Genomic DNA, 24,359 nt, shown 5'->3' with positions numbered 1-24,359 from the left:
GTATATATAGCACATCTTCTTTATCCGCTCATCTGTTGGTGGACACTTGGCTGCTTTCATATCTTGGCCATTCTAGATAATGCTGCCATAAATACAGGCGCGCTCACGTCTTCTCAAATTAACGCTTTTGTTGGGTTATACCCGAAAGTGGAATTACCAGATCGTATGATATTTAAGAACCAGGTTCTTGAGATGGTACCATAGCTGCCACTTCCTCACCTGCTGCCTTCACTCATGACTACTAAAGTGACTACAGTTTCCCAGGCCGACTGCATTCTTACAGGATTTGTCAACGGAAATAATGTTTATGTGATTTTGATCATATGTGTATGGTTCAACCTTGGGTGTCCGTTGTGGTTGGGGTGAGTTTTTCGTGAAGAGGCATCCTTCAGTGTTTAATCCTTTGGGGCCAATCTCATCATAAAGAGCAAGCGTTGGCAGACTTTTTCTGCAGAGTCAGATAGTAAACGCTGTATACTTTTGCAAACTCTAAGGTCCCTGTGGCAGCCATAGTATTCAGTTTGGCTGTTCTAGCAGGAAAGTGGCTATAGAAGATCTATAAACCAGTAGCCACGACGGTGTTCCAGGACAACTTTGTGTAGAAAACCAGGCTGCAGGCCATATTTTGCACAGAGCTCATAGCATTGCCAACCTCTGGGCAAGCGTTTCACTCCTTACCGTCTCTGATTTAACCAGCCTCTATTACTTTAACATAGGCAGATATGCAAGTGGAGCAAAACCGGCAGCACTTTTATGAACTGTCCCTTGAGTATGTATGTAAGCTTCAGGAGATCCAAGAAAGAAAGAAGTTTGAGTTTGTGGAACCTGTAAGTATCATAGAAAGTTGTTCTGTTACATTTAATAGATATCCTAGAAGCATTTTTCTTTCTAGATGAAATTTACAGTTCCTGGGGACCAGGATACATACACAGGAAGCAAGACATCATGAATTGTAAAGGGTGGACCCAGATCGTGATGAGGTCAAGGAACCACCTTCACAGTTCAGTGGTTCTCGGCCTTCTTTGCACAGCAACATATAGTGAATGTTATTTCTCAGTGACTCTGCAATCAGGTGCAATTTCTGCCACCCTATTGTAGACCCACCCTTTAAAGAAAACCCTGTGAAAGAAGTGTTAGGATGGGAGAGTGAGCAGTGGTGTCGATGGATAATCTTCACTCTTCTCGAGTTTGTTCTGAAGCAAGTACACCAACCCAAATTTTAGCACTTTAAACAGTTCTTGGTAACAAATTATTTTTAACGCAACTGTATGCTCATGGCAGCCGAGGTTAAGAACCAGCATATGGAGCATTTGAAACTATTTTGTGAGTTACTCTGGCAGTTCTTTATACTTATTTCAGAGACATATGATTTGTGTTTGTGCTTATATAGATGTTATATATATGTGATGTATATGAAGATATGTAAAGTAATAATTCATACTGTGGGTTTTAGTGAAAACAAGAAACACTAGAATTCATGATTCTCAAGATTAATTTTAATATAGGTGTTTTTTTTTTGCATGTGGTTTTTTTAAAAAACAGTTTTACTGAGATAAAATTTACATGCTACACAATTATCCACTGTATGTGATTTTGAGAAACAAAAAATAACCAAGTAATGATTAACTTAAAATTGGCATTCATGGAAGCAATAGTCCAGTTGGAATAATAGATTAACCTAATTTCAACCATTAGGGAACAATTCATCTCCTTAAAGCTTTCTTTTATGTAAAATAATAATGACCTACATTATTTACAGTGCTCTTTGTTCAAGGCATTGTTCTAATACTTCATCGTGCTCATGTGTTTATTCCACACAGGAACTCCAGAAGGAGATATTTTTATTATCCCACTAAGCAAATACGGAAATAGAAGTACAGAAAATTTCATTAATTTCCCCAAGGTCTCATAACATAGCTGAAGTTGGGGATTGATCCCTGCTGGCCACTTGACATTAGAGTCCCAGATTGCTAGCCATTATGCTATGTGACATCATAAAGAAAATGAATTTCAGGATTTTCTTAATTCCTATCCCAAATTATGCTTGTACTCTAAATTTACTCCCATGTTTGGGTGGAAGGAGGTGCCCTCTCATCAAGGAGAGCAGGTTGAGGGTTGGTAAGAACTCAGAGCTTAATTATCTCCCTGTCTCTACCTGTCTCTGCCCCAGTCACTGAGTGTCCTGGTAGACAAAAGAGAGAGGTTGTGCTGCACTAAATGCCATTGGAGAGAGCCTGTAGCTCTTTGATTCTGTGATTTCACTTTTTGTTACAGTTTGTGTTGACCTACGGTGATAAGGTTTCAATTATAAATGGATATGGAGATTCTCTTCACAAAAAAGAACACATGGGTGCTGTATCATTTCTCCAGTACAGTGCACTATAAAAGCTATCTAATGGCTCTGATATTTAAGGAGAAATCACAAATCTTTCATTTTTTAAAGAGACAGATTAATAAATAATATGCGGTTAGATTTAATTGACTTCTGGTGACTTCTTTTAATTTTATTTCAGTAGAATTGCAATGGGATGGGGGAAACGTGGCTGTTTTTTATTCTTTCTTCTTCCCCCTGAGGTTTTTTTTTGTGCTAATGTCATTTTTTCCCCCCTTTGTCTTAGATGCTGTCATTTTTTCAGGGAATGTTTACTTTCTATCATCAGGGCCATGAACTTGCCAAAGACTTCAATCACTACAAAATGGAACTACAGATCAACATTCAGAATGTAAGGAAATGAAAGCTTTCTGGTATAAAGGATGTTTGAGATGTGTATTTTTGATTTGGTATATGAAAAACCTTAAACTAAGACCAGACTGAGCTGTTGGTGCTGAGAAACTGAGGCTACGTTGCCACCTTCTGGTCAGTTCTCAGCATAACAAACTGTTCATGGAGGTGAGGCTCGGGGAATTGTGCCACCTGGCGGTTCTTTTTTTTTTTTTTTTTAAATTAATGAATTTGTTTTATGAATTTATTTTTCTTGCCTTTCAGAAAAGTCACTAGGTATGTTTTTTAAATCAGGAGTCACATAAATTATATTTTTCTTTTTCTAGTTTTATTGAGATTTAATTGACACACAGTACTATTATAAGTTTCAATTGTACAGCATATTGGCTTGACATTCATACTGAAAGACAATTACCATGAAGAGTTTAGCTAGCGTCTGTCACTTCATGTAGTCACAGAAAAATGTTGTTTCACGTGATGAGAACTTAGGATCCACTCTCTTAGTAACTTTTTTTTTTTTTGGAATATATTTTTTTTAATTTTTGAGACAGAGCATGAGCAGGGAAAGGGCAGAGAGAGAGGGAGACACAGAATCCGAAGCAGGCTCCAGGCTCTGAGCTGTCAGCACAGAGCCCGATGCGGGGCTCAAACTCACGGACCGTGAGATCATGACCTGGGCTGAAGTCGCACGCTTAACTGACTGAGCCACCCAGGCGCCCCTCTCTTAGTAACTTTTAAGTATGTCCTACAGTAGTGTTAACTGTCACCATATTGCACTTTGTGGGATAGTTGTAAGGATAAGTTTTGTTATGCGACTTTCAGTGTTCCATGTAGGGAACAGACAAAAGAGCACTCCACATTACATGTAAGGCATTTTAGTTCTAATGATCTCAGTTTCTTCTGTGTATCTTACTTGATTTTTGGTTGCTGGTTCAAGAGGAATTTCTTTCCTGTGTTTATGCATATTCACTAATGTAGTGAGTTCACAGTTGCAGTTGGTCCGTATTATTTTCCTGGAAAATGTATGCTTTCAAAGAGGTCTTGGATAAAGAGATTTAGGAGAGCTTTATTAATTTATTAAATTATTACAACATATGTGATTTTGATCAGAAGGTGGTGGGTGTTTTTTCTCTTAACACTTGAGTTGACTTTGGGAAGTGTCCTCATTGGAATGCTATTCAGATTATGTTTAGTATAATTTTAGACCTTGATGGAAAACGAGTGAGTTTTGGAATACATGCATATGAGCGCATACTGGAAGACACACGAAAGATGGGACTCTCTGTGCTGTTGTTGCCTGACTTTCACTTTGATATCTTGAGACTGAGGAGGAATGATTTTTGTATAGATTTTGTTTCCAAGTTTTTGTTTTTGCATAGTTCCCTACATTTGGAAATGTAGATAATGAAGTTTCTTTTTCTTTTTTTTTTTGTAAATCATGTGTCAATTTGTATTTGTAGATTATTTGGACATTGAGCTGGGTTAAATAACTAAAAGAGTACAACCCTCCCCCCCCCCCCCACTGTCAGTGATTATAATGTAACAGAATTTGAAAATATATCAAAATGCATATGTATAGATAGGTTCTAATTTTATTTTTGTGATAAAGCAACATTTTATTTATTTTGAGAGAGAAAAAGAGAGTGTGTGAGCAAGCGAGCAGGGGAGGGGCAGAGAAAGAGGGAGAGAGAGAATCCCAAGCAGGCTGTTAGCACAGAGCCCAATGTGGGGCTTGAACTCATGAATTGTGAGATCATGATGTGAACTGAAACCGTGAACTGAAACCAAGAGTGATGCTTAACTGACTGTGCCACCCAAGTGCCTTGATTAGTTCTGATTTTATTTTATTTTTTTATTTATTTACTTTGAGAGAGACAGAGAGAGTGAGTGAGCATAAGTAGGGGAGGGGCAGAGAGAGGGAGAGAGGAGAGACAAAGAATCCCAAGCAGGCTTGTGCTGTTAGCACAAAGCCGGATGTGGGGCCCGATCGCATGAACCATGAGATCATGACCTGAGCCAAGATCACGAGTCAGACCTTCAACTGACTTACAACCAGTTGCCCCTAGTTCTAACTTGAAATCGTCTCTATAGGTAGTAGAAATAGCCTAATGTTGCTATGATTTTTCAGAATACTTTTGCAGACAGCTGAACACAGTGTTGTGAAAAGAACACTACATAGTTAGTGTAGAAGATAAATTATACTCCTGATTTTTTTCTTGTACCAACTGCCTATATAACTTGTGGAAATGTACTTTTTCTGTGTGGACATCATCTGTTAACTGTAGGGCTGGCCTGGGTGAGAACCTTCAGGCAGAACTGGATCCATAATTTGTGGGACCAATGTAAAATGGGAAGGCAGGGCCCTTATTTAAAAATGAATAATTTCAAGTCTGTGACAACAGAGCATTAAACCAAGTGCGTGACCTTCTGAGCACAAGATTCTTTGTGGTTGTGCAGACTACATGCCCATGAAGCTGGCTGTGCCTTAGTGTCTTGGGTGACAGGTGGGATAGACACATTATCATCTCCTGTGGGCTTCACTGAAACTGTCCATGCACAGCTTGCTTGTGGATGGAAGTACTTTTGTAACAAGCCTGTATTGTAAGAGGGATCTAGTTACATTACGTACACCAAAATAATTTCGAGAGATTAAATATTTCAATGTAAATGAGCCAATACTCAGTCATGAAATATTACAAGCAAAACTTAAAAACAAACTATCACTTAAAATGGTTCACAAGGGGCCCCTGGGTGGCTCAGTGGGTTAAGCATCTGACTCTTGATCTCTGGTCAGATCATGATCTCACGGTTCCTGAGTTTGAGCCCTGCATCAGGCTCTGTGCTGACAGCTTGGAGCTTGCTTGGAGATTCTCTCTTTTCCTCTCTCTCTCTGCCCCTCCCCTGCATGCTCACTCTCTCTCTCAAAATAAACAAACATTAAAAAATATTTAAAAAAAGGTTCACAAAATAACTTGGTTAAATATATTCAGAAGTTAACTTACACACTTGAGAACAGCTTTCCCATAGAGAAGTGGGCAAAGAACAGTAGACTGGAAAATTTTTCTGTATCCTCTGGAATTTAAGGATTGTCATCAGTATTGCCCTGATACTGCTTCTCTAAATATTTATCTCTTTATTTTGTTGTGTTTCTGAGTCTGCTCCTGCAACTCTTTCAAGTAGAGCCTCTTCTTTGTGCCTCACTGGCAATTTTGAGAACACCTGACCAAGGTGTCTTTGCTGTTCATTTTTGCTTTAAGCTAATTCTTTTCCCTTCAGAAATACCTGCACGTTTGAAACACATGGCACTTGTTCTGTGCTACCTGCTGAACATTTTTACTGTATTGCTGTAATTTGCTCATTTCTTGGCCATTTCTCTCATTCCTTCATGATAGCAGCTTTTAGTGTAAAAAAGGGAAAATGCTGGCTATATAAAACTACAGATTACAAAAAGGCATATTATTTTTATGCTCTGTATATTTGTGTATTCAAGGACATATACCCAAATATTAAAACCAAATCATAGTGTCGATTATCTCTGCACTATAATGCCATGAATGATTTTGGTTGGTTTGTAAGTATTTTACTATAGTAAAAAAAAAAAATCGCAAAATCATTTTATAATCAGAAAAAAGGTAAATGTTATCTAAAAATGAAAACAAGCTACTTTTCGTCCATCTGATTTCACCTTTTCTATTGTAAAAATGATCATACCTCTTTTATTTTTTATTATTTTGGAAGCAACTTATTCCTCATCCACTTTCCATAATCCAGGGTAATACATGGAAAGGAAAACAGAGCAAGATGGCTTTTAGAAGATAGATTTTCTATTTCTAGAAAAATAGATTTCTATATCTGGAAAAATATAAATTGGATCAAAATTGAAGGGTATTTTAAAAAACTAAATTTAAACTTTTGTTATCTTTATCCCCAGAAGAATGTAGGGAAAGAGAGACTAGAATAGAATTCTTCCTAGAAGGAAATTTAATGTGAGAAATCTTAGGATTCATGGAGAATCCCCAGAAAATACTAAGAATAGTTAAGAAGATTTTAAGAATATGCCCAAATATTTTTGTTACAGTGTTGTGAGAAAAATAGAGCACTAAAATAATAAACTATGTTTTTTTCAAAAAGAGATTGGAAGTGATTGTGTAAAAAATACAAATGTGGTTATTTGTGAGAAATAGGTTTATAGTCCCTTTTAATTGCTTTTGAACCTTTTCTTTTTGTAGTTTGTGCCCTTCCCTCTTTGCTTTAAAATTTTGTGGATTAGTTTTTGTATTCTGAAAAAAAAAATAAAAATACAGTTTCTCTTCTAATAAGATTTAAAACAATAAATTGTCAGTTTGATAGTGAAGATTTCCTTTTATCCTCTGTTAGATGAGAATAATTGTGACTCTTGGGTGACTTGCTTGTAACAGTAGTAGTCGTAGTAGTAATGGCAGCTAAATAAATTTTGTTACCAAGTGCCAGGTATTACCTGTGTGCTTTATTTGGATTATACACATTTAGTCTTTGTAAAAGTTCTATGATGTAGATTTTTTTTATTCCTATTTTACAGATGAGGACAATGAGGATAATAACCTCCTGATATCATACCTTAAGGTCAGGGCTGACACTGGAACTTGGGCAGAATCACTCTAGGGGGTCATGGTGGTTAGTTTCAGCTTCTGTACTTGGATACACATGGGTCACTCATGGTATTTCTGGGGTCAGTAAATAACAGGAACTGGGAAACATCTTGATATGGCCATTTGCTTGCCTACACCGTAGCAACTTGTGGGTAACATGGGAGTCCCTTTAATTATAAGAACTCAGATTTAGGCTCCGATGTTGCACCTCAACTCACCCCTACCTCGCACCTGTTCTAACCTGTGTTCCCCTCACCCCCATGGAAGGTGTCTTATATGGGATTTAGACTCAATCACCTATTCACTTGGGGTCTGTTGCATAACATTCCTTTTTCTGCCATCTCACATGAGGGGCGATATGAGAATTATAGTGAGGGTGTGTGTGTGTGTGTGTGTATGTAGGTGGGAATTACCCCTTTATGTTATGTTCTTTTGCAAAGTTACTAAAGCAGGGCTTCATGGGGCCCACCCTGATGTTTTACAACTATTTCATGAAAGCTTCTTCATAATTTTTATTTTATTTTAAAGAGAGAATATGCAAGTCAGAGAGAGGGGCAGAGGGAAAGAGAGAGAGATAATCTTTTTTTAAAAAATTTATTTACTTGAGAGAGAGAGAGAGAGCATGCTGGAGGGGAGAGAAAGAGGGAGAGAAAATTGCAAGCAGGCTCTTCACTGGTAGTGCAGAGCCTGACTTGGGGCTCAGACTCACGATCCATAAGATCCTGACCTGAGCTGAAATCAAGAGTTGGCTGCTTAACCCACTGAACCACCCAGGCACCGAGAGAGAGAGAGACAGAGAGAAAGAAGAGAAAGAAAGAGGCTCCATGCTCAGTGTGGAGCCTGATGTGGGACTCAGTCCCACAACCCTGGGATCATGACCTGAGCTGAAACCAAGAGTCAGATAACTAACTGAGCCATCCAGGTGCCCCTTCATATTTTTAGTTCTGCCTTGCCTTCTTTTCTTCTCTGAGTGAGGTCATGGGGCTAGGATGGGAAAACTTAAAATGGCTATTGGTACTTGGAGTCAGCCTTTGCCTCTGCTCTGAAAGCTTTATTTCTGGGTATAACACTGTGAAAAGCTCCTTCTCCCCTTAATATGGGACTGAACCTGTGCTAATCTTGACTCACCGGTTTTCCAGACATACTCAGATGGGTCTGAATTCCAGCTTAGTCCCCAAATTGTTCTCCCAAATAGGTGATGTAATAAAGTGTTTAATTTAGAAGACTTTATTTAAGACTGGTTTATTTAGAAATTTATTTAGCAAAGCATGCAAGGACAGGAAATAATACAGTGGTATATTGCTGACAATGGATAGCACTAGCCTAACTTAGAGGTTATTTTGAGGATTAAAACACCAAAAGTAGGGCGTCTGGATGGCTCATTCGGTTAAGTGTCTGACTCTTAGATTAGCTCAGGTCATGATCTTGCAGTTGTGAGATTGAGTTCTGCATCTGGCTCCACACTGACAGCGTGGAGCCTGCTTGGCATTCTCTCTTTTCCTCTCTCTCTCTCTCCCTCTCTCCCTCCCTCCCTCCCTCTCTCCCTCCCTCCCTCCCTCTCTCTCGCTCAAATAATAAATAAACTTAAAGTAAATAAAACACCAAAAAGTGCTTTCAGTAGTGCCAGTCACGGTGTAAACACTGTCATGGTCACTTACTGTAGAATTTACAGCCTAACGTTATTATTTGATGATATCTTTTAATAGACACCGGAATTTAGAATTGGAGATTACTGGGTTCTAGCCATTCTATTATTTATGTTCAAAGTTTTAAAAAATACAATTTTAACTGCCATTCATAATTTACTTAAAATGGTAAAATCCTTTCCCTCCCTTCGCAGAGCACAGTCATAAGCATCTGAGGAAGTAGGACGATGAGGGCAGGGAGTACTCCATGGAGAGCCCTGCAGCAGGGAAAGTGGGGGTGATGGTATAGTGGGAGTGGGGAGGGTGTAGAGGCAGCCTGAAAGAGAGGTGGCTGGAGTAGAGATTGGTTGCATTGAGCAAATGTATTTATTGAGCAAATAAGTAAATAGATTGAGAGTAATGGGAACTAGATTTCTCACTATCTGAAAAGAAATATACAAAATTGGGAAGGGATAGGCTAGAAAGAGACTGGAAGTATTGGATTGGAATTAGATTTACCGGTATGAACAGGTGGGTTTTTCCAATATAGAGACATATAGAAATGACAGGTGTATGTGTGTGAAAACACGTATGTATGTGTACACACACACACACACACACACACACACACACACACACACACATCCATATAGTTTTTCTATCTGCCAAGAAGACCCAGAAGCAGTGACAACCCCTTAGCTGTGAGCACACTGTGTTCAGATTTTGGTTTCTAAATACTACACTCCAGTGAAAGGAATAAGGGCTTCTTTGGGGGATATGACTGATTTTAGGACTGGGACAGAGAAAAGTATAAGATGGACCCAGGACTCCTTTTTGGACCAGAAAGTAGGGGATCACTCAAGAAGACATATCAAAAGGTACAGGGGTCAGGTAGAAGGGGCCTCTGCTGGTCAAATGTAGGAAATTTGGGCATTAATATAATTAATGAGAGTATTGGATACAAGTCACGACATAAATAGGAATATACGTGTGTGCATGTGTGTGTCCCTGCTGGCATCTGTGCGTACATGGCATGCACATGTCTATATATGTGTGTATCTATGTACAGGCATACCTTGTTCTATTGTGCTTTGCCTTTTGGAGCTTCACAGATACTGCATTTGTTACAAATTGAAGGTTTGTGGCAACCTATGTCCCACAAGTCTACTGGTGCTATTTTTACAATAGCAGTTGCTTACTTGGTGTCTCTGTCTCAGGTTTTGCTAATTCTTGTGATATATGATACTTTTTCATTATCATTACATTTGTGATGCTGATCTATGATCAGTGGTCTTTGATGTCACTGTCATAATTGTTTTGGGGTGCCACAGATTGTGCTTGTATATGATAGCAAACTTGAAGAATATTGTGTGTTCTGACTGCTCCACTGACCAACTGTCCTGCACCCCCATCTTTCTCCCTCACCTCAGGCCTCCCTATTCCCCAAGACACAGCAATATTGAGATTGGGTCAGTGAATAACCCTATAATAGCTTCTAAGTGTTCAAGTGAAAGGAAGAATCACACACTAAAGCAACAGCTAGAAATGTTTAAGTTTAGTGAGGAAGACATGTCAAAAGCCCCCAGGGGCTGAAAGCTATGTCTCTTGTGCCAAACAGCCAAGTTGTGAGCACAAAGGAAGCTTTCTTGAAGAAAATTAAAGGTGCTGCTCCACTGAACACATGAATAATACGAAAGTGAAACAGTCTTGGGGTGCCTGGGTGGCTCAGTTGGTTAAGCATCTGACTGGATCTCAGCTCAGGTCTTGATCTCAGGGTCATGAGTTCAGGCCCTGCTGTCGGCTCTGTGCTGGGTGTGAAGCCTATTGAGGAAAAAAAAGGTGAAACAGTCTTAATGCTGATCCAGAGGAAATTTCAGTGGTTTGGACAGAAGCTCAAACTGGCTACAACATTCTCTTAAGCCAAAGACTAATCTAGAGCGAGGCCCTAACTCTCTTCAATTCCATGGAGCGTGAGAGAAGTGAAAAAGCTGCAGAAGAAAAGTCAGAAGCTAGCAGAAGTCGGTTTGCGAAGTTTATGGGAAGAAGCTGTTTCTATAAGAGAAAAGTGCAACATGAAGTAGCAAGTGCTGCTGGAGAAGCTGCAGCAAGCTATCCAGAAGGTCCAGCTGAGATAATTCATGAAGGTGGCCTCATGATACAGCAGATTTTCAGTGCAGACGATGCCTGGCTTCAAAGGACAGGCTGGCTCTCTTGTTAGAGGCTAATACAGCTGGTGACCAAGTTGAAGCCAGTGCTCATTGACCATTCTGGAAATCCTAGGGCCCTTAAGAATTAGGCTAATTCTAGTCTTACCTGTGCTCTGTAAACGGAACAACAAAGCCAGATGCAGCACATTTATGTACAGCATAATTTACCGAGTGTTTTAAGCCCTCTGTTGAGATCTAGATGCCATTAAGAACATTTGTGATTCATGGGAAGAGGTCAGAATACCAATATAAGCAGGAGTTTGGAAGAAGCCGGTTTCAACTCTAATGGATGACTTTGAGGGGTTCAGGACTTCAGTGGAGGAAGTAACTGCGGATGTGGCAGAAATAGTGAGAGAACTAGAATTAGAAGTAGATACAGCCTGAAGGTGGGATTGAATTGCTTCAGTCTCATGATAAAACTTTAACAGAGGAGTTATTTTTATGTATGAGTAAAGAAAATGGTTTCTTGATATGGAATCTATCCTGGTGAAGCTGCTATGAAGATTTGCTAAAATGACAACAAAGAAGTTAGAATATTCCATAACTTTAGCTGATAAAGCAGCAGCAGGGTTTGAGAGGATTGAGTCCAGTTTTGAAGGAAGCACTGTCGTGGGTGAAATGGTACCAAACAGCACTGCATGCTGCAGGGAGATTTTTCATGAAAGGAAGAGTCATTTGATGTGGCATATATGGTTGTTGTCTTACTTCAAGAAATTGCCACGGTCACCCCAACCTTCAGCAGCCACCATCCTCATCAGTCAGCAGGCGTCAACATCAAAGCAAGACCCTCCACCAGCAAAATGATGGACTCACTGAAAGCTCAGAAGATGGTTAGCATTTTCTTTTAGCAATAAAGTGGTTTTTATTTAAAATATGTACATTTTAAAGACATAATTCTATTGCACACTTAATAGACTACAGCATAGTGTAAACAGAACTTTTGTATACACCAGGAAACCTAAAAATTCATGTGACTTGCTTTATTGCTATATTCGCTTTATTGCAGTGGCCTGGAACCAAACCCACAATATCTCAGAGGTATTTATGTGTATAAATATTCTACACACAGATGCACCTTCAGAAAGAAGTGAGCGTTGGGAGTTGTCACTAAGCAAAGTGACAGAGGAGGCAAATAAATAAAATCAGGGTAAGATGAGTATTAAAATGGGGACAAGAAATCCTGGAGGCTTGAGAAACAGGAAGGGAAGAGAGAACTGGCATTAACAAATGAGTTCCACCCTCCCTGCAATCCTGCGTTTTGTTCTAGCACATAAAGTTTATTTTTTTAACTCTCAGCTTGTTTTTTTAAAATAAGCTTCTGAAGATAAGTTTTCCCCTTTGCAGTCTGCATTTATCAGACTCCTCTTCTCCTAAAGAATGTGTACCATTCTACCATTTTTCTATTCTAGGACCCTCGGTAACCTCTTTCCTTGTAGGGAGGAGAGGGGAGGAATTTCAATAAAAATTTTTTATCTCCGCTTGTCCACAGTTTCACATCAGCAGTTTTTTGGTGTTAATACAATTATTTTAGAGTGTGGATGAAAGAAATGTCCAGAAACTTGGTGGTGCTGACTCATCATGCTTGCCTTGGTAATTTTGTCACTTCACCTTGCATATACGTTTTCAGGGTAGCTGTTTGACAGAGATATTGGCATGCTGAGTCTCCTGGGTTTCAGAAATGCGATTTGTCTCTTCAGATAGCAAAGACATTATTTGTACATGAAATTCCGCTCCCCCCTTCCTTTATCTGAGAAGAAATATCATTTCAACTGCAATTGCCATGACCTGGAGAAGATGACCTCATATTTATTAGTTTGCAGAGCAGAATTAAGTTTTTCAGATTCTGAGTACTTAATACTGCTGGTATAATAACAAAGAGTCAGGTTGATTGTGCAAAGGAAAGACTTCCAATATATTTTATGACCTATTTTTTTTTAAATCTAAGATTTAGTAATATTGTGAGACATGGAGGTAGGAATTCTTACGTTGAATAACACAATTATTCTTGGTGTTAGAAAGCTTCGAAAGTAATCCCTACTTGGCTTATTAGACTCCTATTAGCTATTTTACCAGTAATATTTTTCTTTGAATGACAGTCTTAAAGAGACACACTGGAAGGGATGGGTATACCTTGAGAAGTTTATAGAAAAATCCTACAAATTTAATTATAGTTATCCAGAGGCTTAAAAATGTACATCCAAAACACATGAAAACTGAAAACATATATATATATATATATATATATATATATATATATATATATATATATATATATTTTTTTTTTTTAATCTATTTCAGACGCGGAATCGTTTTGAAGGAACAAGGTCAGAAGTGGAAGAACTTATGAACAAAATCAGACAGAATCCCAAGGACCACAAACGAGCAAGTCAGTTCACAGCAGAAGGCTACCTGTATATACAGGAAAAAAGTAAGAGGACCCCGAGCAATGATGAATGACTGATGAAAAATTATTTTAAAACTCTTACTGTAATTACTCGATTTTTGGAATAATTATTCCTACCACTTCCTCTGCCCCCTCCTGTCCTAGAAGGTATATTTTATATTTGGGGGGAAAGCACATTTCTGCTCTACGGAGGGGACCCTGAAATGAAGAACTCAAGATGCACCCTGTTTTCTAGCTGCACCCCCAAATTCTGTACCATACTTTGCTAACGCTTGTGAGGATGCCGGAACATGGTGTAAGGCTGAAAGCAAGGCGAGGTATTATCTTTTTCCTCCTTTCCCTTCACCCCCGTCCTTCTCACCTACGCATACACATAGGCACATTCATATACATATGCACACCCTCCTCCTCCCACAACTCCTTTTCCATGTTAAAGTCAAGAGGGACATATTCCTCCTATTCCTTCACGTCATTGCTTTCCACACCAATCTGAGATCATTTGTTCTTGCTAAAATTATCAGGGTGATTGCAGATGGCTATACAAAATATTCCTAGGTGGCATCCTAACTTATCTCACTGCATTTTTAGTATTGTTGCTCTCAGTGAATATGCAGTGCATAGAGTGTCCTTATTTTGAAAATTAAGGCACCTAAAAATTCTTTAAAACTTTTGACAGTTTGGTCTTATTTTAACTGTTCAGCTCTTAAACTTTACTTCTTCAACTGTAGAACCCGAGTACTATGTGGTAGAAAGGAGGAGAATGTGAAAAGGTTTCTGTATTTGCTATCTTCCTGCCTCCCCACCCTTGACCGCCGTCAGAGTACTTAACAATTTTCACTGAGCGTGGGTGATTTACAGGACTTTCAAACTGACCACTGTAGTAGGAGGGCATACTCGTGGGCTAGCTATGGGATATCTGTGCTTCAAGTTGAAGCTAATGCATATGTAGTCGGCAGAGTGGTTGTTCTTTTTCTCTCTGTCCTTATGTAATCTGGACCTCCATACTCTTCACGTCTCATGAAGAGGAGTTACATGGCGAGCAGAACTCTATTTTTCTGACACTTCAGCTTTTTAATCTGTTTGTTCAATGAATTTGAAAGGACTAAATTAACATGTAGGGTAGAGACAGAAGGATAGAATTTTTGTATTATATGCCCAAGTGAAAATCACAGGAAACTTTAATTTTTAGATTCGTAACTGTTGCCCAGCTTAACTGGCTTTGAGAGGAATTGGGCTGAAACTAGTTGGAAAAACAGAATGAAAACAACAGTGGCAAAATTCTCCTCTTGTTAACTGTGTGCCAGGCACTGTGCGAAGCTTGTTATACACCTCACTTAGTCCGCTAAAAAACCCTATGAAGTGTATGGGGCTATTGCCCCATTTACCATTGAGAGAATGAAAATACCATTGAGAAAATAGAGAGGTAAATCATGTTCTTTAGATCATACAAGTCTGAATGCTGGCGTTGTCTGTCTGTGTCGTGCTCTCTAGTGTATTATCTGGACCATGGACGGTGTGAAAAGCCTATATGCTTGGGTCAGATGGGAGTCAGGAAAGGATGCTGGCTTAATTAGTGGGGAGACCTTGTTATGTGGGGCCAGAGACTCGGATTTGAGGTTAGGCTTTGTCATTTCTTGGACGTTTGGTCTAAGCTTAATTTTTTTTTTTTTTATTAAAAAGATAATACGCCATCCTCCCTCAACATTTTTTTCTTAGGAATGAAATATCTGTACAATATATTTTGAACCATAGAATAGGATACCAAGCTAGCTATTCCTAACACACACACACACACACACACACACACACACACACACACACCCCCCCCAGTGGTTCCTGAATTCTGGTTTTTGCACTCATGATGGTCTGAGGTGGGATTACTGTGGTCTGGTAACCCCTTTCAACCCTCTACTGTCCCCAAGACAGTGTGGTCAGTTTTTCCTAAAACTTGGTGAATTCCTTTTGAATGAGTCCCTTTTTCCCTCCTAAGCTTGTTCTTCTTGATTTTTAGATATAGAAAGTTTACTTGTTTGTCGATGAAATTATGGTGACAAAACAAGTTACTCGCTTTTTATTTTTTTAATATAACTTATTGTCATATTGGTTTCCATATAGCACCCAGTGCTCATCCCGACAAGTGCCCTCCTCAGTGCCCATCACCCACTTTCCCCTCTCCCCCACCCCATATCAACCCTCAGTTTTCTGTATTTAAGAGTCTCTTATGGTTTGCTTCCCGCCATCTCTGTAACTTTTCCCCCCTTCCTCTTACTTTTTTAAAGTTTATTTATTTTGACAGAGAGAGAGAATGATCGCATGCATGTGAGTGAGCACGAGAGCAAGGGAGGAGCAGAGGGAGAGAGGAAGAGAGAGAATCCCCAGCAGGCTCCGTACTGAGCCTGATGTGGGGCTCAGTGAGGTCATGACCTGAGCCAAAATCAAGAGTCAGATGCTTAACTGACTGAGCCACCCAAGAGCCCTGTTACTTGCTTTTTTTTTTTTTTTTTTTTTTTTAAATGTCTTTACTTGGTAAAAGACAAAATTGTCAACCTCTGGGTGACCTAACTTGTGTTATAATTGTACTTTTATTGGCATGTGAAACTCAAGATTGCTAGGTACTCCTTATGTAGACCACTGTCTTCTAAGAGCTCTGATGGTGATAATATCGACTCTACAAGAGGTAAAGAGTGGTTCTGAGAATGTTCTGGTCAGATGTAGATAGCACCTCTCCGTTCTTCATTTTTCATTTTAAAGCTTACCTTTACAAAGCGTCATTAGTAAGGGCAGCTACCCACCAGGGTGCTAGAGTGGACTCAGAACTCCTGAGATGCTAGATTCTGTGATTGTATCATATTGAGAGGCCAGAACCAAATCCGGAACTGTCACATACATTGAATGGAATCGTTGAAACCCTTGTGAACTCTTAATACCTAGAAATAAGCAAAAAGTATAGTTCACAATTAAGACATTTTTAGGTGTGAGATAATGGTGTGGCAAACTGAGAAGTATGTCTTTGACTCCACTGCTCTGTTGCTAAAAAGTATTGCATTTTCTCTCAAATGATCTCTCTCAGGCTTATTTTCCCTACTTTTTTTTTTTTTTTTTTAATTGGAATCCACATCGTTGCTGGTTTGTTTCCTTGAGCTGTGTTAGTTGCTGCTTATTTTTTTTTTTCCTCTATAGTAATGCGTTTGGCACTCTGTGTATCTGCTTATTTATGAGGAAAAAGGTAAAGATCTATTTCTTCTTGAAGGGCCTGCTCCATTCGGTTCCAGTTGGGTCAAACACTACTGCATGTATCGGAAAGCAGCCAAGAAGTTTAACATAATCCCATTTGAGCACAGATCTGGGGGAAAGCTTGTAAGTATTTGATTATGTATTTTTGTATTCTGTGTGACAGGTGGTTTTTTGAGGCTGACATTTTAATGGTGTATCTATTCATTAATGGTAAATATACTGTATCTTGTTTTTAGGATTCAGATCTTTGTTTTCTTTTGTTCCTAAATGAAATAGGCCAATAAATAACAGCCCTTGTGGTTTTTGAATTGTATGTGTGGGTTTTTATGGTCAGGACTAGAATCCTTTTATGTCCAGTATTATTAGAGGATGTAGTGAACACCTACGAGAAGCTTTCACGACTCAGTGTTCTGCCAGGTCAGTGTTCACACAGATCGGATGTGCGCACATGTTATTCACAGCCTGAAAACATTATACAGTAGGTAATCTATAATGAATCATATTGTTTTCCATTTAGATGTACAAAGTTCTCACTTAGGCAGTTCCCATTTATTTCCCACAGAAATAAGTAGCAAAACAACACGTGATAGCAAGAAAACCTTAGGAGTTTGCTGTGTAAAAATGATGATCATTATTTGGGTTTTAAATAGAAACTGCAACTCATAGCAATAATCTATAGTCTGGAGACAAAGCTCTTCCACCAGTATTGAATGTAATTGGTAACACGTTAAAAAAAAAAGGTGAACTCATTGCTTATCTGGGTGGATGGGTATGATTTTGCTTTGGTGAATACAGAATTAACCCAGGTTCACTTCTATTTATGTATACTTTGCATCTTCCTGAAAAATGTTTAAAGCAGCTTATAATATAAACATAGTTATGTAATAAACATGGAAAATCAGGGCCGTGGAGAAGAGGAGGAAGTCAGGATAGCACTCTTTTTTTTTTTTCTAATGTTTATTTATTTATTTTTGAGAGAGCGAGAGTGCATGCTTGCAAACAAGGGAAGGGCAGAGAGAGAGAGGGAGACAGAGAATCCCAAGACTCCGAAGCAGACTCTGTGTTGTCAGTGCTGAGCCTGACACAGGATTCAGACTTACCAACCATGAGATAATGACCTGAGGCAAAATCAAGAGTCAGATTTAGCTTAACTGACTAAGCTACCCAGGGACTCTGTGAGGATACCATTTTTTTTTTAATTTCTTTTATGTTTGTTTATTTTTGAGAGCAAAAGAGAGAGAGAGAGAGACAGAGTGTGAGCAGAGGAGGGACAGAGAGAGAGAGAGGGGGAGACACAGAATCTGAAACAGGCTCCAGGCTCTGAGTTGTCAGCACAGAGCCCGATGCTGGGCTCGAACTCATGAACTGCGAAATTATGACCTGACCTGAAGTCGGATGCTTAACCGACTTAGCCACCTAGGTGCCCCCAGGATATCACTCTAAAAAGGCTGATGGGGTTAAGATTGAGCATGAGGGTTGAGTGTTAGTCACGAGTCAGGACTAACTCAAATGCTAAGATATGAGATGCCTTTCTGCTAAACCACCAAATAATAAAAAATACTTTTAGAATATAATGACTGCTAATATTTAAAATATTGGTATATTTGAATGTTTGTTTAGTATTATTTGGAGATTCTTGTATTTTAGAAAATGTCAGAATAGTCTAGAAGTATATACTCAGAGTTCTTAACAGTTTTTACTCAGAACCCATGTTCCTGCATTGCCTCTGTCTCCCTTGGATGGTTTAGTGAGGTAAAATAGTACTGTATTAAAACAAATTAAGATAAATTCAGGGTGATTCACTAAGGAAACAAAACCTACATTGAGTGGTCTAGCTTTTGATGATCACAGTAGCTGATATAGGGCCCTTTGATACATTATACTTTTTAGGTAGATTCATATGGAATTGAAGTTTTTGTAGGTCAAAAATGGTCACATATTGACTGTTTCATACAGTGTAACATAATGCGAATTAAAAACAAATTATTCTTTTAAAAAGTGCAGTAAGAGAATAACAAATATTCTAGCATTTGGAAACCATATTGTTAATCTGCCCTTTAAAATCAGTGCTCATGAGGTCTGGTTTAGTGTTACTGTAATCAGAGAAAGATCTAGAAAACCTTAAGGAAAAGAGGATGATGAAAATTAAGATTATACATAGTGTTTAAACTCGTTTGAAAGAGAACAGGATAAATGGACTTAAAATCTTGAAACTTGTGCCCCCTCCAGCCCCAATATAGGATTCTTCAATATGTTTATGTTTATATTGTATTTTTGAAAATGTTAAAAATGATTATTTTCAGGGGGATGGAGAAGTGTTCTTTTTGAAAGAATGTACCAAGAGGCATACTGACTCCATTGACAGAAGGTTTTGTTTTGACGTGGAAGCTGCTGACCGGTAAGTTATTAGAATCATGCCACTTAAGGAAAGAAGCCTATAAAAAATGATTTAAAGAATGGAGGTTAATTGAAACTGAGGTTTCCTTGGCCTGAAAGAATGTTATCTTGTTACATTTCCAGGCTTTGTGTTCATTTTGACTTGTTAGTCTTTGTCCCTGTGTTTAGCTGTGGAGTGATAGCTTGCTCTCGGCTGGAGTTGGAGTTCTTCTAACCAGTAATTAAAAAATTACCTTGGAGCATTTCATCGTTGACCCAGGCCTGATTGGTGGCACTGAAAGAATAATGAATGAAACTGAGGAAGTAGGTGACATAGCTGACAAGAGATAGTGGGCTATTAATACAGAACAATATTCATTTTTGTGTGTGGGAATTTTCAGTGTGTATATTCTGTATGTGATGGAGGGTTGTAGGCAAACTATTCAAAGATTAGTTATTATTTCCCTTGTCATATGACTTTAAGTTATTATAAAAGAATCTTTGCTAGAGAGGAGGAAGTAAAAACAGAAAAAAGTTTGTCCGATAACATTACTACTTGTCTGGCATTTACTTCTGTGTCCGATTGTACTAAAGAAAATCCTGGTACTTAGAGAATGTTTCTTTTGTAACGTCTCACAGTATGGTGGTTCCTTGCCAGTCCTGGTTTTGTCAACACTGGTCTTTAGCTAAGGCTGTTTCATAGTTGTATAATAAAAGTTTACAATATGAGACTTCTGTAACAAAAGTTCATTTCAGGTCAGATACAAAAGTAATTAATGCTTCCCCTTCCCTTAGAGGATGTGACCAAGTCTATGGGGTTGGTGCAGAGAGGGAAGAGCTATGCTTTACTTTCCAATAAATGGATTGAAGAGCAGGTGTGTAAAAGTGTGCCGTTAAGCACCATGATAAATTTGGTACCACCATGAAGAAGGCAGGTAGTTTAATAAGCGTTTTGCCAAGAGTGGGAAAAAAAATGAAAGAGGATGTCATTGCAGAAGATGTTAAATTTCAAGCCAGCAAGGGCTGGTTCAGATACCTTAAGACATTCAGGCTGTCTAGTATAACTTGAACATATGTGCATATATGCCCATAGTGGGCATTTACTGAGTCCTAAGTGCCAGACAGTGCTCTCCATTCTTCCATGCTTTATCTCACTTTATCCTCATCACAGCCCTGTCAGGTAGGTATTATCCTTTTCATTTTATGATGGGAATCTGGAGGCATAGAGAGCTTGAGTGATTCTCCCAAGGGCATGTAGTTGGTAAGTGGAGGAGCTGAGATTTTGAGGCATTCTGAGATTTCTGAGAGGCGTTCTGCCTCTAGAGCGCCTTCTGCTTCTTAGCCACGAAGCTGTATTACCATGTAATTGTGACATTCCCTAAATAATTGAAAAAGGTGAATCAGCAGTGCTGTCTACTAGAAAATATGTAAATGTAGTTAATCTGATTTGCTTTGAAAGCAGGATACTCCTAGTACTTTCGTATATTGTTTTATTCCAGTTCGTATTGTTTTTGCCTAACCCTGTATTTTTTTCTAAGACCTGACCATGCCAAATGCACTTGGTCAACGATGATGCTTACTATGATTGTAAGCACTTCCCACTCCTCCCAGTGATCGATGAGGGATTACTGTGGAGTTACTTTCATTTATAAAGCAAAAGATAATACCTTATAAATAGACTCTGAGAACTGGGGAAGACTTTAGAGGTGATCTGTTCTAGTGGTTTTTAAACTGTTTTATAGGGAACCCCCCTTTTCAAATAAAATTTTACATTTATATGTATATGAAACAAAAAAGTTGCCTTACTAAAGTGGGGCAAGGGGCCTGGATCTGTACTCTTTCAGTTTCCTTCTTCTTGCAGACATCTCTAATTTGCTTCTGCTGACACCCAGAGCTGCTTTCTGTGGCAGGGGTACCGCTAGTCTAGATAGATGGTTGAAGAAAGGCAGACGGAGGATCTGATGTCTAGTTGGTGACTGATGAATTATTTGGAGTCAGCTGGGGTTGACACTCCTATTCCAGGCAGAGTGAATGGCATATCTGAGGGCCTGTAGGCAAGGGAGGGCGTGGCCCATTTGACATCCCCAGAGACACCAATGACACTGGAGCAGCCAGGAAGAGTGGGAGAAGAAGCTTGAGATGGGGGCAAGGGCCTGAGGTATTTTAGCTTAATACATTAAATGGTTTTAAGTAGAGTAGCAGGTGATACATTATACATTATATTTTTCAAGACTCAACCCTGGCAGAGTAGAGACAGGTCTAGAGATGGCAACAATAGGGGCCCTGGATTAGTGTTGGTAGATGTGGAAATGGAAGCTAAGGGATCCATTTGAGGGAGATGTTTAGAGCTAAGTTTAGAGACAAATTGGATGTTGGAGTAGAAAGTGAAGTAAAGGAAGTAAAGGAAGTGAAGGAAGGGAAAGTTTCTGGCTTAAGCAACTAGGTGGTGCCATTTACTAAGACGGAAAACCAAGGAGGTCCAGGGATGGATGGAGGATGATGAATTCAGCTGTGGTCATATTGAGTTAGATTGTTGTGGGTCATTCAGTAAGAAATCCATTGGCACCTAGGACATTGATCTGAGGATTAATGCAACAGTCTGCATAACTTGAGCCACAGAACTTGGCAGGTACACAGTGCAGAAAGGTGAACTGGGGGAGAGAAAAGCTGCAGAGGGTAGGGAGCTGTTTTTGCAGACAGAGGGTAGAGAAAGGGAATGGGGGAGAGAGTGGTGTGTAGGATTGTGCAAGAAAAGCACTCCCCCCCCCCCCCCACAGTAGCTGGAGAGAGAGAGAGAAAGAGTGAAAACACTCACAGGGGACTGAATAAGAAGTCTGTTCCCCACAACCATTGGCAGGAAGAAAGCAGAGAGTTTCAGTACCACCAGGATTCTACAAACAGTGGAGCGCAGAGTCTGAAGCTCTGGAGCTCAGTGCCTGGTGGTGCTCTGGTGAGGAAGCAGGGAGAATCCCCAGGAGCAGCCATTGGAGTCTGTGGGGTCCGTGTGCCATAAGGGGAGAGGCAGTTTCCCTGCTTGCAGTGCATTTGGCAGAGGCCATAAACCTCCCCACAGGCAAAGGTCCCAGTGGACCCCAGAGAGTAGCCACGTTTGTTGGTATTGGGACAAAGATGCCAGAGTGAGGTGAAACCTGGCACTGACTGTGCTGTGGTTTGCCATAATCTCTGAACCTCTGACACTGCACGATCACAGGAATGTTTTGTGGGGCAAGCCGGCACCCAACCATTGCTCAGTGAGACCCTCCCCTAGAGAGTGAGCACGGGTCCAAGCCCCAGCGGTTTCTGAAGCATGTGGTTTTGAAACACAACCCCATCTGAGATAAAACTCTGGAGGGAGGTGCCGCCTAGCAGGCGGATGGCTTGGACGTGGACAGGGTAGAGGGGGAAGTTAGATGGAGGCCTGAGACAAAGGAAGGGTGCCTGGTTGTGGGTCAGTGAGAGCGGAGAGTTCCTGTGCCAGAGACTAGGGAGCTGGAGAAACCATTTTCACCTCTCCTGCGCAGGCGCACCACACTGATCCACTCCAGTAAGCTGAGCAGCACCACTTAGTGGAGAATGGATTCGTTACACAAAGTCCCACTGAACTGTTCCCTCCAAGCACATTCTCTAGAAGACCAGCACAAGTCATTCCATTCACTTAGTGTACAGATTATAGAGGGCTTCATAGTTTCAGTTCTAGGGGGAAACTGGGTTTCATTCTGTTCACTGGTTCATTTATTTGTTCATTTTCTTTGCATCTGTTTTTGCTTAATTGTTTTTCTTTTTTTCTGTTTCTTCCTCATTCTTGGATACAGAAAGAAAATATTATTTTTACTACTTTACTTTTTAGCTTTTTAAATTCTTCATTTTATTCTATTATATAATTATTTCTAATTTTTAAATTTTTTCTTACTTTTTTTTCCCTTTTCTTCTTTTTCTGTATTCTGTCAAGCTTCTTTCAACAAGCAGAGCAAAACATGTAGGATCCGTCTTCCTTTATTTGATTTTTGTTTTGTTTTTAACTTAATTTTTTAATATTTTTTTTCCTCCAAAATGACAAATTGAAGGAATTTACCCCAAAAGAAAGAATAAGAAGAAATGACAGCCAGGGTCTTAACACAGATATAAGCAAGATATTTGAACTAGAATTTAGAACCACAATAATAAGAATACTAGCTGGGGTTGAAGAAAAGCATAGAGTCCCTTTCTGTGGAGATAGAAGAAATAAAATCTAGTCAGGATGAAATTAAAAATGCTATAACCGAGATGCAATCTTGAATGAATACCACGGTGGCCAGGCTGGGTGAAGCAAAACAGTGAATCAGCAATTTAGAAGATAAAATTATGGGGAATAATGAAGTAGGAAAAAAAAGGGGAAACAAAGGTAAAAGATCATGATACAAGACTTAGAGAACTCAGTGACTTATTAAAAAGGAATAATATCCAAATCATAGGAATCATAGAAAATTAAGAGAGAGAAAAAGGGGCAGAAGGTTTATGTGAGCAAATTATAGTGCAAAACTTTCCTAATCTGGGGAAGGACACAGACCTCAAAATCCAAGAAGCACAGAGAACTCCCATTGGATTCAACAAAAACCGACCATCAACAAGGCATATCATTGTCAAATTCACAAAATACACAGACAAGGAAAGAATTATGAAAGCAGTAAGGGGGGAAAAGAGCCCTTAACCTTTATGGGAAGACAGATCAGGTTTGCAGCAGACCTATCCACAGAAACTTGGCAGGCCAAAAAGGAGTAGCAGGATGTATCTAACGTGCTGATTCAGAAAAAAAATATGCAGTCAAGAATTATCCATCAAGGCTGTCATTCAGAATAGAAGGAGACAGAGAATTTCCCAGACAAAAACTGAAGGAGTTTGTGATGACTAAACCAGCCCTGCAAGAAATTTTAAGGGGGCCCTTTGGAGAAAAGACAAAACAAAAAAGAACAAAAGCAACAAAGGCTAGAAAGGACCAGAGAACACCATCAGAAATACCAACTCAACAGGCAACACAAAGGTGCTAATTTCGTATCTTTCAGTATTTATTCTAAATGTTAATGGACCAAACACTTTAATCAAAAGACATAGGGTATCAGAATGGATAAGAAAACAAGATCCATCTATATGTGCTTACAAGAGACTCATTTTAGACCTAAAGATACC

General features: G+C 39.3%; 1 protein-coding gene across 4 annotated transcripts in view; it reads left to right on the top strand.

Moving 5' to 3' along the window:
- The window catches only part of ARHGAP10 (Rho GTPase activating protein 10), a 323,575-nt gene that overhangs the window by 118,608 nt on the left and 180,608 nt on the right, over window positions 1-24,359 (top strand). For 2 of the 4 annotated variants that reach the window (XM_003984958.5, XM_045055781.1), the window contains exons 6-10: window positions 717-827; window positions 2,619-2,723; window positions 13,481-13,610; window positions 16,837-16,943; window positions 19,124-19,218. In XM_003984958.5, coding sequence (XP_003985007.1) covers window positions 717-827; window positions 2,619-2,723; window positions 13,481-13,610; window positions 16,837-16,943; window positions 19,124-19,218 — 548 coding nt within the window. The remainder of the gene's footprint in view (window positions 1-716; window positions 828-2,618; window positions 2,724-13,480; window positions 13,611-16,836; window positions 16,944-19,123; window positions 19,219-24,359) is intronic. The other 2 variants (XM_045055782.1, XM_006930835.4) reach the window with 1 other exon arrangement.

Source organism: Felis catus, chromosome B1 (genome assembly GCF_018350175.1).
Source record: "Felis catus isolate Fca126 chromosome B1, F.catus_Fca126_mat1.0, whole genome shotgun sequence".
NCBI classification, from domain to species: domain Eukaryota; kingdom Metazoa; phylum Chordata; class Mammalia; order Carnivora; family Felidae; genus Felis; species Felis catus.
The sequence above is the reverse complement of the archived record's forward strand: the minus strand, read 5'-3'. Positions and strand labels throughout refer to the sequence as shown.